This window comes from Cicer arietinum, chromosome 8 (assembly GCF_000331145.2).
Source record: "Cicer arietinum cultivar CDC Frontier isolate Library 1 chromosome 8, Cicar.CDCFrontier_v2.0, whole genome shotgun sequence".
Lineage (NCBI taxonomy): Eukaryota > Viridiplantae > Streptophyta > Magnoliopsida > Fabales > Fabaceae > Cicer > Cicer arietinum.
The window spans coordinates 23,226,932-23,245,807 of NC_021167.2; the positions used below are offsets into that span (position 1 = coordinate 23,226,932).

At 30.1% G+C, this 18,876-nt stretch overlaps 2 protein-coding genes and 1 pseudogene across 2 annotated transcripts; all 3 read left to right on the forward strand.

The window, feature by feature from the left end:
- The first annotated feature begins 649 nt into the window (after positions 1-649).
- On the forward strand, positions 650-1,818 carry LOC101507472 (probable carboxylesterase 18; annotated as a pseudogene).
- Positions 1,819-12,026: 10,208 nt separating this feature from the next.
- Positions 12,027-13,353, forward strand: LOC101507783 (probable carboxylesterase 18). The gene has a single exon (XM_004512579.4). The coding sequence runs from the start codon at positions 12,077-12,079 to the stop codon at positions 13,100-13,102; it is 1,026 nt and encodes a 341-aa protein (XP_004512636.1). The 5' UTR covers positions 12,027-12,076; the 3' UTR covers positions 13,103-13,353.
- Positions 13,354-15,487: 2,134 nt separating this feature from the next.
- LOC101515735 (uncharacterized) lies at positions 15,488-17,064 on the forward strand. Its single transcript, XM_004512600.4, has 3 exons — positions 15,488-15,999; positions 16,269-16,412; positions 16,748-17,064. The coding sequence occupies exons 1-3, from the start codon at positions 15,667-15,669 to the stop codon at positions 16,976-16,978; spliced, it is 708 nt and encodes a 235-aa protein (XP_004512657.2). The 5' UTR covers positions 15,488-15,666; the 3' UTR covers positions 16,979-17,064.
- The last annotated feature ends 1,812 nt before the right edge of the window (positions 17,065-18,876 follow it).

The window sequence follows — 18,876 nt, forward strand, 5'->3', positions numbered from 1 at the left end:
TCAACTATCAACTAACTTATAACTTAATTTTACGAAAACATAGCCTTAATGATATAATTCACTTACTAAATCAATTTGCATGTTTTTCAATGTCGTAGCAATTCTGAAACCAAAATAATTTTAAGGGTTATCTAACATAGTTTCCATATATTTCATTGGACTAATTTTATTCATATGTTCATTCTTAAATTCAAGCATCTAAGTTTACAAATCTAAGTTTACAATTAATATTTTTTTACATCTAATTTTTTAAAAAAATTAACAATATAAGTTAATCTACATAATTTTTATAAAATTTATATTGTTATTTTTTATGAATTATATATATATATATATATATATATTGTAATTTAAAAAAATTAAATATACAAAAAAAGAAACATTTTATTATAAATTTAAACTTCTTAAGCAAGCAAACTATAAAAACAACCTATCAATAAATAAAATAAAATAGATATTTTGATGTATAATTTTTAAAAGAGAAAGTAGTTTGATAATATTTTATTTAAAATTAAATTGTTGAAAGAAAAAAAAAAACTTCCAACTACTCCAATGAATTAATTTCTCATCTTCTTGGACCACAAAAAGTAATGGTTGTCATTAAAAATCAAACATAATAAAAATGAATAAACAACAAAAGACACCCAACTCATTATTTATACTTCTAACAACACACCTCGCTCCGGAACCTGAAAACGACAATGTCGTCTACAGACAAATCCAAACTCATTATTCCTTGGAAAATCCGCTTTATGCTTTCGCTTCTTCAATATTTATTAAAGGCTTCAACTGGTCCTAACGGCGCCGTTTATCGTCGTATCCTCAATTTCCTACATCGCGAATGCTCACCCAACGCAACTCCCGTTAACGGCGTTTCCACCAAAGATGTAACCGTTAACGCCGAACTTAACGTTTGGTTCCGTCTCTTCACTCCCACCGACAACGTAACCGTCACCGGAGATAACACCAACACTATAACATCACTTCCCGTCGTCATTTTCTTCCATGGCGGCGGTTTCAAAAGTTTTTCTCCATCATCAGTCTCATTCGACACCGTTTGCCGGGAATTATGCCGCGAAATCCCTGCCGTAATTGTCTCCGTCAACTACCGTCTCACACCGGATCATCGCTACCCGGCGCCATACGACGACGGAGAAGCCGTCTGAAATTCCTCGACGAGAATAAAACTATTTTACCGGAAAATGCTAACTTATCAAAATGTTTCCTCGCCGGAGACAGTTCCGGTGCAAATATAGTTCACCACGTTGCGGTTCGAGTATGCAAAGTGAGACTCCAAAAAATTCAGTTAATCGGGTTAATCATGATCCAACCGTTTTTTGGCGGGGAAGAACTGACGGAGGCTGAGATTCGTCTCGAATGGGCACCGTTGATTCCGCGGAGTAGGACGAATTTATTGTGGAGTTTATTTTTGCCTGAGGGATCGAATTTGGATCATGGAGCGGTTAATGTTAGCGGGCCGAATGGAGTGGATTTGTCGGGTTTGGATTATCCGGATACACTTATTTTTGTGGCCGGGGTTGACCCGTTAATTGATTGGCAAAAAAGGTATTATGATTGGTTGAAAAAAAACGGAAAAAATGCTCAATTAATTGAATATCCAAATATGTTTCATACTTTTTATGTTTTTACTGAGTTGCCTGAGACTTCTCAATTGATTTTGCAAGTGAGGGATTTCATCAACAACACTGTCTCTAATTCTAAAGGATGATGGTGAGAATGGTTATTATTGTCATAATCTTAAAATTACGACTGTATTTTATCTGAAATAAAATAAAAATAAAAATAATAGTTTTATCATTTTAAAATATAAATAAAAATCAGTTAAATTTTATTTATATTATTTGATTTATATAAATCAAATTTTTTAATCCATTTTTAGTTATAGAGTCTAGAGAGACAAGTAATACTACATGTTTGGAGTCTTAACATTATAAATTAGGGACCCACCATTATATGGTATGTTTGTGATGTTATTACTAATGAATCTATTGTTAACGATCTCATTACTACCAGATCTATTTAGTGTTCTCATTTTTTTTTTAAATCTAGTTTTGCATAACTTTAAAATGTATTTGATTATGCGGTGATTAAAATTAATTTTAATTAAAAGTAAGTTGAATATAAAATGATATATATTTTAATAAAATTAGTTCAACAATAAATTTTAATATAAAAATTATGTTTAAATTTAAAAACTATAAATTATAAATTTTATTTAAAATTAATTATACTCCACTACATCCAAATCCAAACATGTCAAAATTATTTTTTTTAACTTTGAAATTAATTCTAATCCTTCCAAAATCAAAACAAACATGCACTTCATATGTAAAATATGTTGAGTATATATATGCTTATGATTTGAACTTGAGTGCTAAAGAATTAATCTCCCCACCCTCTCTCCTACTTTTGTTGACAGCCCGAATTCAACGTCGTTTTAATTATAACTTGTGAGTTTTTCTTTTTTTTGTGATCATTAAACACAACACTTGGTGTTGAGAAAAAAATAAAGAAAATTATTTCAATAATATAACTTTTATATATATATACAAATAAATGATCAAATACAAAATGCAACTCATCCAATTACACTTAAGAAATAAATATTAATATTCCACTATTCTCACTAATTAAACAAGAGTTTAAAAAATTGAGTCAAAATTTAATATATTTAATTCCGTATATTAATTTTTATTGAATTTTTTTGTCTTATATTATATTTAGAATCGAAGAAAGTATATTTAATTATTTATAATAATATAGTTATTCGATAGCTAATAAATTGTTTTTGAATCGCTTGACCAAAAAATTTATTTTGAAATCGTGCATCACGCACTGGTACTATGACAATACTTGAATGTTGTTTTGGATCGTTTATTTTATTTATGCAATAAAGTGTTTCACTCCATGATTTTAAAGAAGAACTCGTTGGATAAATATTTTAGTATTATCCCAAAATCATGTCTTTGTGATCTTTAACAAAATATCTTTTAAATAAATTTTAATCATATAGTTTATAAATTTTAATTATATAGTTATGTCACCTACTCACCCATATTAGTTTTAATATAGTGGTTTTGATATAATGAGGTTTCATGAAGGATACACATGTAAAAAGTAAAATAAAATGAATAATGAAAAGAGAACACATATTAATTGAGTAAAACATATTATTCTTTTTCGATAATTCATGTTTTGATTGTGAAAAAATATTTTAAAATTACAATTTTAAAAAATTTAAGTTTTAATTAACATGAATTACATTTCAATTTAATTATAGAATATTCACTACAAAAATTTATACACTTATCAAATTGTATAATTTTTAGTAATTTTACTTGTCACATTTATCTCTTTATGATTTTTTTAGCTCCCTACTTGTGTAGAAATAGACTTGAAGTTTGGTGCTAATTTTGATAATCTCTTTCCTTTCAATTGTGAGAGTGGTGATTGTGTTGGAGGATTCTTCCAGGTGGTTGTGTTGGAGGATTCTTCTAGGTAGTTGTGGTTTAGCTTTTTAGCTTTCGGCTCATGCATATGAATAGTGTAACTATGAGAGGTTAAAATTACTATAAAAAAAAAAATAAGGGTTAGAATCGTACAATTAAAAATTTCAAGTTGTTAAAAGTACATTTAATATGGATATTTTCTATAGTAATGATACAAGGACAATAATGATTAATATTTTTTATTTAGAAAACTAATTTAATATTTTGTAATACTCAGTTACTCATTCAATCCGTTATTGATACTTATTGAAAAATATTTGTTGCATAAGCCAAATCATTTAAGTAAATCAGCACATGATTTTTTCAATTAACAATTACTCCTCCATTCCACAATAATTTTTATATTAAATCATTTCATTTAAATTGAAAAATTATAAATAAAATAAATAGAACAATCTTTTTGACCAAATTAACTGTATTAATTATTTATGTATTCTCACTATCATAAATGTAAAATGAAAAATAATCACTTGAGAGTAATGCACATAATATAAATATATAAATAAGAGGGTAAATTAAAAAATAAGTGTAATTTTTTAGATGGTTTTTGGTCCTTTATATTTGTCATTTTCAAAGTTTAAAATAGTATTAGTTATTGTTTTAACAAAAATATATTTGACTTTTTACTGCAAATAAAAAAAATATGTAAAATGAGATAATAAAATATTTAAGAGTATTTAAAGAAAAAAAATTTATCAAAAGTAACAAAATTTATTAATTGTCTTGTATGTTAAAAAAAAAAATTAAAACAAAAACTAAAAAGATCAAAGGTAGTATCTTAATAATTATGGTTAAATATGTTTTTGATCTCAATAAAATTTAAACATTTTAAGTTTAGTTCATGTAAAATAAAAATACAACTTTTAATCCATATAAAAGTATTCTAAAAATAATTTAACTTTTTGCTGAATTGTCTTTAACTTTTAAAAATTTGAATGATTTTTTGCAAGTATGTTTTGAACATTATAAAATATTATCCTCAGATTTTTTAACTTATAATGAATTAAATGTGATTTTTTAAACGCCAAAATTGAAGTTAAAAATAACGAAAATATGAACTTAAAAATCGAATTTTGAACTTATTTTTTGCAGATAAATCTTTTAAAATATTGTATATATGTCTCCAAAAATTATTTCACAAAGTGTATGTTTTTTAATAGCAAAGACAAAAAAATGTGTGCATGATAATTTTATACGACTAAAAGTTGTATTTTATTTGAGTTTAATGATCATACATTTTTAGTATAAAACATTTTACAATGACAAACAATCTAAATCGTTGATTGAGTGATTTTTAATGATGACAGTTATGATTAATTATCGACATGATAATATCAAAGGTTTTTATTCAATGTAAGCGTAAAATTAATTTACAACCGACAATATACCACTCTTTTTTTCATTTTATTTTTACATGAACTAAAATTAAAATATCAATGTTTTATAAGGAACAAAAATATATTAATCCTAAAAATAAAAAAATGATACTTTCGTGAAACATTAATTTTAGATAGAACCAATATGTTAGGATTCGGAGTCCTGCTAATACAACTCAGATGATAGTTGCGGTTAAATGTGATATACTAGAACACTGCTCTAAACTGAAATATCCATCTTTCTCTATTTAAGTGTGAATCTATCTCCTTGTTTCAATGAATTAAAAATAACTCAAGAGAATAAATCACATAAGAATTATATGACGATCCAACATATATTTTAAAAAAGTTTTTGTCAAACAATTTAACATTCCTAAAAAAATTAAAAGTTATATATATTGAAATAACAATGTCAATTATAAGAAATGGGGGTTTGAATTATAATTGCCCCTTTTAAAAATTCATGTTTAAAACTAAAAGTTTAACTCAAGATTAATTTTGGTTATAACGACGAAGATTGATATTGGTTAGTGAAAAAACAGAAATATCAATTTTATCAATATAAAATCTGATTGTCAAGCATATAGTAAATAAAGATAGAGATAGAGATAGAGAGATTACACACGCATATATCCTGGTTCACCCAAACACGAGTTACGTCCAATCCTAAAAAATGTGAGATTTTCCACTATGTACTCAAATGAAAGATTGTTCTTGGTTATCACACTATTTTTCACAGATCAATCTTGATCTTTACACAGTTTCTACCCTTTTACTTAGAAAAGATTTCCTCAGTTCTACCTTACTATTTCAGAAAGGATTTGCGAGTTACCTTTCAAAACATGAAAGGATTTTTTACAGACCACTCAAGCTTATGTCAACAAAATAACATTGACTTACAAAGTGGTGATTTTGAGAATATTTAGAATTTGGATATTTACTCAACTCTTGTTTGAGAAATAGATTATGTAAATAGAACTCAGTTGGTACTGATTCTAACACAACACAAAGATTAAAACAACAAGCTTTAAGAATGATATTGAAACACTTGAGTATGATTGAATGATTGATGTTTTTCTTGGCACATTGAGTTGTGTCTTCTTCTTTATCTTTAAGCTATATTTTTAAGCTTCAATAGAGCTTTAGGACAGCTCATGTATCTGTTGAAATAGGGCCAACTGTCATGAAGGAGTGGTTGGATAAAGCCAATCATAAAGCAAGAGTGATTATGCTAAATCTAGGAACGTTCTTGACATCCAAGATCGCTCTTCGAATTTGTTAGTGATGAGCTGACTTGTACTTTTGATTGTGTCAGTTGTCTGAGATGATTGTTTGCTTTTCAGTCACGTGTGTAGGTCTAGATTGACAGTACAATCAGCAGTATACTTTTACAGCTTGCAACTTTGTACTTGCAATTGCCTCACTTGAAGAATGATCTTGTTTTATACTTTTTATGAAGCATATCTTTGATCCTTCGAATTTTGGAATGATTATGACTAAGACTGTTTCTTGCTTATTATTTGATGATGATATGAGGTGAATAAGGCTTACAAGAACTAATCTTTAACAAAGAAACTGATTATTCTTGTTTCTACTAAAAACGAATATCGTTCTTCGTTTCCCAGAACTTCTTCAAGATTAATCTTCGTTTTATTGCTTTTTCTTTCTTTGATTTTAATAAGACCTGTTTTGTAATGCTTGATACCTATCTTGTTATAACACACTCAAATGCACATGTTAAATACCAAAACATTTAAAATCATAATTAATAGTCTTTACTTAATCTTTTGTTTAATTATCATCAAAATATTAAATTGAGATTTTGTTTTTATATATATATATATATGGGAATACACTTTTCCACCATTTGATTTGGGAGTAACTCTATAAAAAAAAATGGAAGTTACAAGAAGTTACTATAATCTTAGGAACATTTATATTAAAGAAAGTTTTTATCTCAACTTTATAATTGTTCACATGTGTAAACAAAAAATACAACGGTAGCAAACTCTATGAGAGAATAATACATTGTTTAAGAATGTGCCAAATATCCATAATCCTAATTGTCTTTTATCTTTTTATAGTCAAATCTTCTTTGGAAATTACCTTCCCGATCTAGCCCCATTACTCCACCCCAAGTCTTTGTGGTTACTTAGTGAATTTTATGGCCAACATGGAACACATATGCACCACCTGACATGGGTGATTGGATGCACGAATGCCGCTATCACTCATATAAAGATGAGTTGTTTAGCTGAATGTCAGGATTTTCCATGTAATGGGATGCATTCATCTTTAATGTAATGAACTCAATCCAAACACTCTCATATTGGGAAGACACTATCATGTTGGGCCTTGTTGGTTCAATCTATTTTGGATATTTCGTCAAATCCACAAAGCGGTAAGCCCTTTAGGGCATAGACATTTTTCTTATTGTTCGAGTCCCCTTCTAGCTATTTCTCATCTCAAGCACATTTGAGTGGACAAGTTCATCAGTCCTCTAGTATTAGATTTTTAAATCTTAAATATGACCGAGTGGGGGAGTCCAAAAGCCCTATGTTCTTGTATTCTTCACATTTTTGAGTGTGATCGAGTGGATGAGTCCACAAATCTTATGTTATTGGATTCATTAGATCTTTGGGTGCGACCGTGTGGAGGAGTCCACAATGATGTAGCTAAATATCACTAGAAATGGGGTTGAATATGGATTTTGTTGTTTAAAAATAATTTTCTCGTGTTTTAAAAACTATCCTCTCAGAGAGGATGCAAACTCGAGGATGGTTATTTAAACCTTTAAATTAGAGCTGAGCAAAAGAAAGAGAAAATGTAAAGAATGACACACATAACTTTTATATTGGTTCACCCAATGAAGGCTACGTCCAGTCCTTGCACACTTGTGAGATTTCACTAATATTCAAACTGATCAACCTCTCACAGAGGATGATTACACTTTGTGTATTCTTTAGCTTCACCAAGTTTACAATCAAGTTTCAACTATTTCCAAGTGTAACTTACTTGAAAATTACAGATTGATATGAATATGATTCGTTTTTCTTTTCTTAAATACTTTCTAAAAGAATACTTCAAAGATCTAATGTAAGATTTATAGAAAGTATGAAGAGATAAGTGATATTGCTCTTAATAGCTTTGAGATACTTGTTTTTTATTTTATTTTATGCAATTGTGTTGTGTGTTTTATGATGAATAGCTTGCTGCCTTTTATAGAGGTCTTATGATGATCTTTCCATGTGGCAAGCTTTTTATGACCGTTGAAGACTTGATAAAAAAGTCCATGGTCTTGCATCATATTTACAAAACTGTCATCCAACTGTCCTTGGGCAGACTCAGTCCATCCTCGAGCAGGAGGATCAACTCATTAGAAGTTGATCATGAGTTGTCCTTTTCTTTTCTCATTCTTCAAGATATGTAAGGCTACATCTTTGACTTTGTGGGCTACAACCTTTTCTGAAGCTTGAATGGCTAAGTCATTTTCACATTTTGAGAGTGATGTTGACAAGAGAGAAAGCCAACCTCAAGCACGTTGGTCAAGGCTCCTTCCTTCAAGACATGTGAATGCTTCTATTTTTAGCTTGTTTATTGTTGCCTTTTTGTAGCTTGACTTCATATAGCTTTCCAATCATAAAAGAATGATATGTAGGTTCGCTAATAGCCTTTGCACTTGATAGGATGAGTTGCTTTCAACATTTGGGAATGATGTGGACTTTATAGAATCGCCCTCCAACCTAGTATTGTCATCCTCTTACATAGTACTGGTTATCCTCGTACCTATTCTTTTGTCTTCTGACTTCTTTATTTCAAATGCTTTATTTATTCATTCTTTAATACTATTTTGCCTTTCTTTAATGAATAAAAAAACATTTGTTCTAGTGAGGATGACTAATATGCAGATTTGAATCTTCATCCTCTTACGAGGACATCCTCTTGAGTTCCAATCCTCCATATTTGAATCTGATTTTTCTCCTTTATGTCTTAATGGTTAATAACTTGTTTTCTTATATAAATTCACTCAAAAGCACAGATTAGTCATTAAACACAATCATAATCTTTTAAACAATTTTGTTAACATTAAAACCATTAGAGAGATTTTGTCTCAACACACAAGTCTTCTACTTTTGGATTCTTCACATCTTGATGTGTGGTCGAGTGGAGGACACATCTTCAAGTGCTACTGAGTGGAGGAGTTCGCAAGTCTTCTGCTATTGGATTTGTCACATTTTTGTGTGCGACCAAGTGAATGAGCCCACAAATCTTTCGTTCTTGAATTCGTCACATCTTCAAGTGCGAATGAATAGAGGAGTCCACAAGTCTTCTGCTCTTGGATTCTTCACATCTTCGGGTGTGATCGAGTGGACGAGTTTACAAGTCTTATACTATTGGATTCTTCACATCTTCCTGTCCGATCGAGTGAAGGAATCCACGAGTCTTCTGCTTTTGGATCAATAGCTAAGAGGTGACATATCAAATTTCTATCAATGTTCGGCATGTCCTTAGTTGTCCCTGTAAACAAATCTAAATTCTTTATTAACATGGAGATGAGTTTTACTTCCACGGGTTCGGTCAAAGAAACCCATGTCTTCTTTTTCTGACCCAACTCACTTCCAATTTGGATATCTTTAAGTTCCTCTATTGCAATAAAACTCATATGACTATCTCTTGTTTTCTGTTTGAGGTGTGTGTAAACTATCTTCGTAACATCTTTGTGCGAGAAACTGATCAGACTTGAGTAATCCTACACGTCAATCATCTACTAGATACTTCATTCTTAGGTGTATAGTGGACATCAATGTTCCTAGTTCATTTAGTGTTGGTCTCCCTAAGATGACGTTGTAGGTAGATCGCGCCTTAACCGCCATGTACTTTGTCAAAAAAGTCTTCGCATTTCTTTTATCACCAAAGGTGGTTTGTAAGTCACAGTATCCTCTTATTTCTAGTGATTCCCTAAAAAATCCAAAGAGATGCCCCGATGTTCCCTTAAGATTTTGGTAGGTAAGTCCAACCTCTCGAACGTATTATTTGAGGTCTTTGTGTTTATCATTACTCTTTTGACTTTGAAACCCCCAACAACCATGGAGGTGATTATCGGATCACACTCGTGAGGGTAAATTCCTTCAAAATCCTTGAAGGAAAAACTAGTCGTAGGATGCTCTTTAAGCGCATACCCCTTACCATGTTGCAAGTCAACATAGATTTTGTGTATCTCTTACACAATGAGGTGGTCTCGCCTCCCACGGAGAGTTCGCCTGATATGTTGTTAATTGTTCCTCTATTATCATTTTCATGTCCACTTTTATCCTCTCATCCTCATTTGTCCTTTAACTCCTATTTGTGAGCCTATTGCGAGGGTTATCACATGTTTATCCTTTGCTAGTAGCTCATCTTTCTCTCCTGCGAAAATACTTGTTTAAGTATCCCTCTTGCACTAACTTTTCTATGATGTTGGTAGAATATTTTGTTCCTTTATTTAGCCATCCTTATGAGGGCACCCTCTTTTTCCCCCTCTTGGGGTCCTCCATGTGTCTAGACATCCTTAATGCTATTATCCCTTGCTACCTTTTCTACTTATATGTGTTTTTCACCTCTCATCCTAATTTTGTTCATTGTTATTACCTTCCTAAGTGTAAGAGCCTCACTAAAGCCATGACAAATATTTCTTCATTAGGCTTCGCCACTTTCAACGTCGCACTGTTAAACCTGGTCAGGTTACTCTTCAAGGATTTAGTTGTTGTCTGCATAACATCAAATAAATTAGCCACCATGAAATATTTTTCCCTGTTTGCGGCAAACTTGGAAACAAACTTAGTAGCCAAATCATCAAAATTGACGATTGATCGAGGAGGGAGCCCAACAATCCACTTATACGCTATGTCCTTCAAAGTTCCAGTAATTTTTTTGCAACTCAATAGACTATTTGTTTTGCTTATGAATATTTTGGTCTAAAAAACAAAAAATGTGATTGTGAGAGTCTCTCATCCCGTCATAAAAGTCGATGACCAGCTCCCTAAAGTGTACGGGAATATCCATAATTTTTTACCTTTAAGAAGGGTTGGAAAACCCTTTGTGTCATCCTGGTGTTATCGATCTCGATTACGTTGTTGCGCAAAAGCTCCAACTATTGTGAACCTCCCTCTCTCTCGAGCTTCCATATGCTCCCTTAGATCACACTCATGTATTTTCAATTGTTGCATGAGATCAACTTCCTGCACAGACGGCGTTGTTGGAGATTTCTCCTCATTTTGGCGTTGTTGTTCAACATTCCATTCTTGCAGCTCCCTCACAACATTCATGAGTTCCGTGACGAGGGCAATCTTCCATTCATTCATTCATTCAATCTACCATGACCAATCCAATAAATTTCATTTTTTATTTGACTAAGAACCTAATAAATAAAAAATCTATGTTATACCCTCATACATTTTTTAAAATACTAAATATATCTTTGATTTTTTTTACTATTTTATTGGATTTTTTTTAAGTTTTCTAATACAAAAGATTTCTACCAGAAAACTTTAAAAACGTTTTGATTTTTTTTTACTATTTTATTGGATTTTTTTTTAAGTTTTCTAGTACAAAAGATTTCTACTAGAAAACTTTAAAAACGTTTTTCAATACATTGAAAAACGTCAAAAATTGCGTACCGCAAAACTTGTAAAATATTTTCGATACAGTAGGGGTTTATCGGAAAACTGTGAAGAAGTTTTTCAGTACACACTAATTTATTTTTTAATTTTGTTAAAAAATAACTTCTTTACTGAAAAACTTGAAAAAAAAATTTAGAGTATAATTTCTTTACAGGAAAACTTAAAAAAATAATTTAGTAACTTCTTTAACGGAAAACTCATAAAAAGTTTTTCGAAATATATAGTGTGCACTCGGTAAAATTGAAAAAAATATTAAAATTTTGAAATTTTAAAATTTTAATTTAATGGACAGTTAGACAGCGCCCATTTATTTCCCCAAATTTCCAGCTATACAAAACTAATTTCTCATATTGTAGGACCAAAATAATTATTTTATCAAAAAAAAAAAAACCAAATGATTGATAAATAAAAAGCTAGTAAACGACAAAAGATAGCCAACTATCTTATCCTTTAAATTCTTCAACTTTCATCAAACACTTCACTGAATCAATCACGGAACTTCATAACGACAATGTCGTCTACAGATAAACCCAAACTCAATCTTCCTTTGAAAATCCGCGTTACTCTTTCGCTCATTTCCGCTATAACCAACGCTTCACGTCGTCCTAACGGCACCGTTAACCGTACTCTCTTTAACTTCTTCGATCGCAAATGCTCACCTAATGCTACTCCCGTTAACGGCGTTTCCACCAAAGACGTAACCGTTAACGCTGAACATAACGTCTGGTTCCGTCTCTTCACTCCCACAGACGATGTAACTGTCACCGGAGGCGACACCGACACTAAATCCGCATCACTTCCCGTCGTTGTTTTCTTCCACGGTGGTGGTTTCACGTTTCTTTCTCCATCTTCACTCGCATTCGACGCCTTTTGCCGGAAACTCTGCCGTGAAATCCCCGCCGTCGTTGTCTCCGTGAACTATCGTCTCTCACCGGAGCATCGCTACCCGGCGCAATACGACGACGGAGAAGCCGTACTGAAATTTCTCGACGAGGATAAAACCGTTTTACCGAAAAATGCTGACGTGGCAAAATGTTTCCTCGCTGGAGACAGCGCGGGTGGAAATTTGGCACACAACGTTGCGGTTCGGGTATGCAAAGAAGGACTCCGGAAAATTCGGATCGTCGGGTTGATTGCGCTCCAGCCGTTTTTTGGCGGGGAGGAGCAGACTGAGTCGGAGATTCGTCTCGAAGGAGCACCGTTGGTTTCGACGAGTAGAACAAATTGGTTATGGAAGGCGTTTTTGCCTGAGGGATCGAATCGAGATCATGGAGTGGCTAATGTTAGCGGGCCGAACGGAGAGGATTTGTCGGGTTTGGATTATCCGGATACACTTGTTTTTGTGGGCGGGTTTGACCCGTTAATTGATTGGCAAAAAAGGTATTATGATTGGTTGAGAAAAAACGGAAAAAATGCTCAACTAACCGAATATCCAAACATGTTTCACGGTTTTTATGTTTTCCCTGAGCTTCCCGAGTCTTTTCAACTTGTTTTGGAAGTTAAAGATTTCATCAACAAGAATAGAGTTTCAAATTAGCTAATGTTAGGTGGAATAGCTTAACATGGTATTATTATTATTATTAAATAAATTGATTAAATGTAATTAATCTATAGATATTGTGTCGGTGTACTGTACTTTCGCTTAGAAATATCAATGCTATAAAGCTTGCTACTTACATAGGTTGTAAAGTTGGTACATGATGCTATCACTAGTATCATATTTAAGATAATGCTGATAGATGTATGAGTTTTTAATTTTCACTATTTAAACCTGATTATGCTCCAAAAGATGTAACACATAAGAAACTCCTTACGGTTAATTTGATAAGTGAAAATGTTAAATAAAATTAAATGGTATGATGTGGTATATTGATTTAATTTAATATTATATAATATGATGCGGTATATTAAATAGTTATTATTGAATAATAGTATAAGTTTTTAATATAAGACTCTTAGAAATACTTTTTAGAAGGATTGATTGTAATAAAAATTAATTATATATTATTAAAAAAATATAGAATATGTATTTTATGGAGAGTGTCTAATTTATTGGGGTTTAATGAACATACACACCAACAATGTTAATAAACTTATAGTGTTATTAATTCTATAGTTATTATATGATAGAAGTTTCAACGTGTAGTGAGTTGATAAAATTTATTGTTCTTATTAATTATCAATGTAAAATTACTTTCCATTAACGGTGTGCAATTTTTTCACAATTTATTAATAGTGTCACTTATGAGATTGAAATGTCATATATATAAGTTTACTCTCATAATTTTTTTAAAATAATTATCACACATCATGACAAGTTGTTGCTGATGAAATTGTACAATCATACACAAGTTATCACAATTAAAACTTTAAAATAACTATCATACATGTGATAAGTTGTCACTTATCCAGTTGAAATATCATACACGAGACAAAATTTCATTTATAAATATTTTTAAATGAGTATCATACACGGGACAAGTTGAAAATTAATCACGAAAAACTATCAAACATGAGACAAATTCTCACTGATAAAAAATTTCAAAATAACTAGCAAACACATGATAAGTTGTCACTTTTGAGATTGAACTATCACATAAGAGACATATTCTCATTGACAAAAATTAAAAATCACTATAATACATATGACAAGTTTGTCGGTGATGAGATTGAACATTTAATAAATTTTGTGTTTGCAATTATGCTACTCATATTTAGAAGTATACACACATTTACACTCTAATTGGTGTATAACAAATTAAGATTATTCATATTTAGGGCATACTATCAACCTTGCCAAACTAACGAGATAACAAAATAGAAATTCTATTAAATTTTAATTGTAAGGAAAAATGATAAAACTACAAAGTATTATGTGATTGACAATGGTGCATTCGTCTTTCGTACACCACTTAACATGTAAATATGGCACTAACATTGATTTCATTTTGTATGATTCACAATTTTGTTTGACTAATAAAGACAAAAACCACTAACTAATTAAAAGGTAAAAATGAGATATTTTTTTTGTAAAATTGTTTGTATAGATGCAACTAATACCAACTCATCTTCATAAAAAAAATAACATCGACTTGTTGTAGAGATAAATAGCTAGCTATTGAGTTTTTTTTTTTAATAGCTTAAATTGTTATATACCTCAATAAAATCTTTAAAAAAATTGTTTTTTATAGAAATTGCTTAGCTGTAAACAAAATAACACTTTAGACAATCAAACGACATATGCGTCAGGTTCACATCAAAGCTTTGCCAACCATATCATTGTCTATTCTTATAGAATTTTACTATAAAAATAGGAAACATTCAAGACCTCTTCATATTCACATAGTTATATTGAACGAATTTTTTATTTCAAAAATTTATTAGAAGTTCGATAAGAAAAAAATCTTCATTATGGTTTCTCATGTGGTACCCCCTTGACCCTTCTTTCAAATTAATTTTCCTACTATTTTTCAAGCACATATTCAAATATTTATGTATAAATTTACACAAAAGAATAACATATTACAAACATTATTCATAGCTTATTATGTAATAATAATCATTATTCATGTGCAGGTAAACATGAGATTTATCTCTAATGCATTTATTTTCTCATTATCAATACTTGCGATGTTATCAAGCACAATTTACTCACAACAAAAGGAGTATGAAAATCATATAAAGTCAGCAACATTTGTGTCAGAAAAGTTTGAAATTGGACCTGGAAACGTTGTTTCGAAAGCATTGATGGAAATTGAGTTTCCAAAGGGTCATATTGGTGTGAAGAGCTTTGACGTTGATCTTATTGATGAAGAAGGAAATTCCATACAGTTGTATGAAACATACCTTCATCATTGGTTTGCTATAAATTTTATAAATAAGAATGTGTCGCACGATCCTAATGCTCATACCAATCCTTATGTGGATGCTATTTTCAAAAGAAATTATGGATCTTGCAATGGAGGTATTCTTCCACAATATTGGGGTTTGGGAAGTGAATCAAGAGGGACAACTTCAAATATTCCAGATCCTTTTGCAGTTGAAGTAGGTAACCCTAAAGATATTCCAAAAGGGTGGGAAGAGAAATGGTTATTTAACATCATGGTCATTGATACACGTGGCACAGAAAATAGGAAAAGTTGCAGCGAATGCAGGTGTGACCAATTTAACCTCCCAGATAATTTTTTTAATGTGTCAGTTGACATCAATGGAAAACCGTTGAGCCCTGACTATAAAGGAGGAATTTTTTGTTGCCATGATAACTTTCAATGCAAACTGAGAAAGGGGTTTGAAGCCCCAAGAAGAAATCTTGCCCTGAGATACAAAGTAACATGGGTTGATTGGGACCAACAACAAATTCCCGTTAGATTTTATATACTTGATTCTACTGATCGGGTGAAAACAATTGGTTCTCAAATAATACATGATTGTCAGGTAACTAAACAAGTTATTTAAATAAATTCAATTTTTTGATTTCACCAACAATTATATTTTATATGTAGCTCATGTGGTTGGATTATTATACTTCAAGGAGTTTGATAATTAAGTTCGGGGTTGAAACTATGATTATAAATAATAAATAAATAAAGCTAAAAAATCTCGTGATAGCAATCTGTTAATTTTTATAAGTATTGTAGTATATTAATTATTATTATGTATGTTGGGAGCAAGTGATTAACAAATTGTTTTTGATATTTTTACAGGCTGAGTATACTATTCCAGAAAATAATGGTGATGACCTGTTTCATGTTCAAAAAGCAAACATCCCAATGGATAAAGGTGGTTACCTTATCTACGGCACTGCTCATATGCATTCAGGTGTTGTTAATGCAAGTCTATATAGGCAGGTAGAATTTAATATTTTAATTTGACTAAGTTTTCTTAAACTTGATTGTGTTTTCTTTAATTAGTTTCTTAAATTATAATATTTTTGTATATTCTACATATAGTCAAGTTAATATTGTGATAGTGCATGTTTATTATCTAATATGTATTCATATAAGATTTAATTTAAAAAGAATAATCAAAAGTGTTAGATTATTAAAAACTTTTGACTTTTATAATAACTACTTCTTAACTCATACACATGACTAGTTGTTAAATGCTTACATTGTAAATTTTTTATACTGATACTGCATGAAAATTAAACTCATTTATTATTTATTTTGGATTAATTAATTAGGATGGAAAGACATTGTGTACATCAACACCAAGATACGGAACGGGAAAGGAAGCAGGAAATGAGGAAGGTTACGCGGTTGGAATGTCAGTATGTTATCCAAAACCAGATTCAATCAAGATAAATGATGGTGAAATTGTGACTGTAGAATCCAGATATAAGAATGAATTTCTCACTGGAGCTATGGGACATATGTACATCTATTTGGCTGATCGACTACCACACACCACATAGACATCAAACTCTTATGATTTGTAATTGTTTGATGTAAAGTTTCTTTATAACAAGTGAAAATTCCAATCTAATGTGTATTTATTGTACCATGTTTGTCTTACTTACCTTTTTGAGACCCTCTCCACACTTCACAATATAAAGTCACTTTATTTTTTCGGAGATGATAAAGTCACAAAAATATTTATCAATATTTTAAATGATATTATATATGAGTCTCTTTTAATTTCATTAGTAGCCTTGAGGTTAAATTTGAGTTAAAGAGATTGAGAAAGAAGAGTTTTAATGTTCATGTGGTTTAACTCAACTTGATAGACTAGCTTGTTTTGATGATTACACACAAAAATGAAGGATGCAAAAAAATTAAAAGTCATACATTAATTATGATGCTAATATCATCTTAATCTTAATAATATACAAAATAAACTTGTACAAGTTATAATTTCAAACAAGAGTCATAAACACATCCAACCACATGAATACAAATTTACTATTAAAATATGATCTTAATCTTAATATTAATCATATACAAAAAAATTCAAACAAATGACAAATTCAAACAAGTGTCACAACTAAATGAAGTCACATCAATAATATATTATTAAAATATCACTACTTTTTTATTTTTAACTGATTTTGTAAATAAAATATATATTTGATCTTTATAATATATAAAAAATCACATAAATGATTATTTTAACAACTATTACAACTACATGAAGTCACAATAACACAAATATAATTATTTAAATATAATTTTTTTTATATTTAGTAAATTCTGATTAACCTACTGAAAGATATCGCATTTGCATTGTATTGCAATTTTACCACTTTGATGTATGAAAGAAAGATAAAAGAAATAAAGTAAAAAATAAAATAAAGTAAGAATATGGATGTTAGGGAGAATTGATTTTGAGAATTAATGGGATGCTTTATTGTGTAAAAATTGATGTTTATTTTGTTTACTAGACACAATATCGACACGTCCATTTTTATAATAAATGATTTGGATAGTGAAGCTAAGTAGAAAGTCAAGGATCATTAGTTTCAACAACAAAGATCATAATTATATTTGTTTCTCACTCTTTATGCTTTTTATTGGGTGTCATTTTCTTTTGTGAATTTGTGATGCTATTTGCTATCTTTGCTACGGTGTTGTATTTTGGTCCACTTCTTTCTTTCTCTATTTTTTTCTTACATCTTTCTTTATTATGATACTACTATTTAGCTTTGTAATTTATTTATTTTTGGTTTGGTTTAGGATTTAGAGTTTCATTTTCAACATTGTCATGATGAAAAAACATAGTCATGAATAATTTTACATTCCTAAGCCTTAATCAAATTTTTAATAACTGAATCTCAGTGGATAATAGTAACAAGACTACTTTATTACTGTGTCACTTATATTATTTCACCATATGTTTGCCACATTGAGTTCATCAATTGCCTTTATTTTATTTCCATGTGATGTGTTTTGTGTTTAAAATTAGGATGAATAAATCAAAATGTTTTGCTTTTTGAAATTAATAGAATAAAATTGAATGAGATAATTGGTCACAAACCGTTACAACAAGCGAAGAGCGTAAAATATTTAGTAAATTAAATATATTTTATTTAAGAAATATCTTAAAGTTGCAAAGTACAAAGACAAACAGATAAATTAAAAATTTGTCTGAGATGGAGATCAATAAAAAAAGTAGTAATAGTTCTCAAATTTATGACCAAATTGATGAATAAGTGTCAAATTTAACATTAACGTACAATTGTTTCTTTATTTTAAATATTGATTAACAATTGTTAATTTTTTTCAGATATATCTCATCTTTTATTATTTTTATATACTTAAAGCTAGATATTATCTTATATTATTATTTTTTTGCAAACTCATAACAATCAAGATT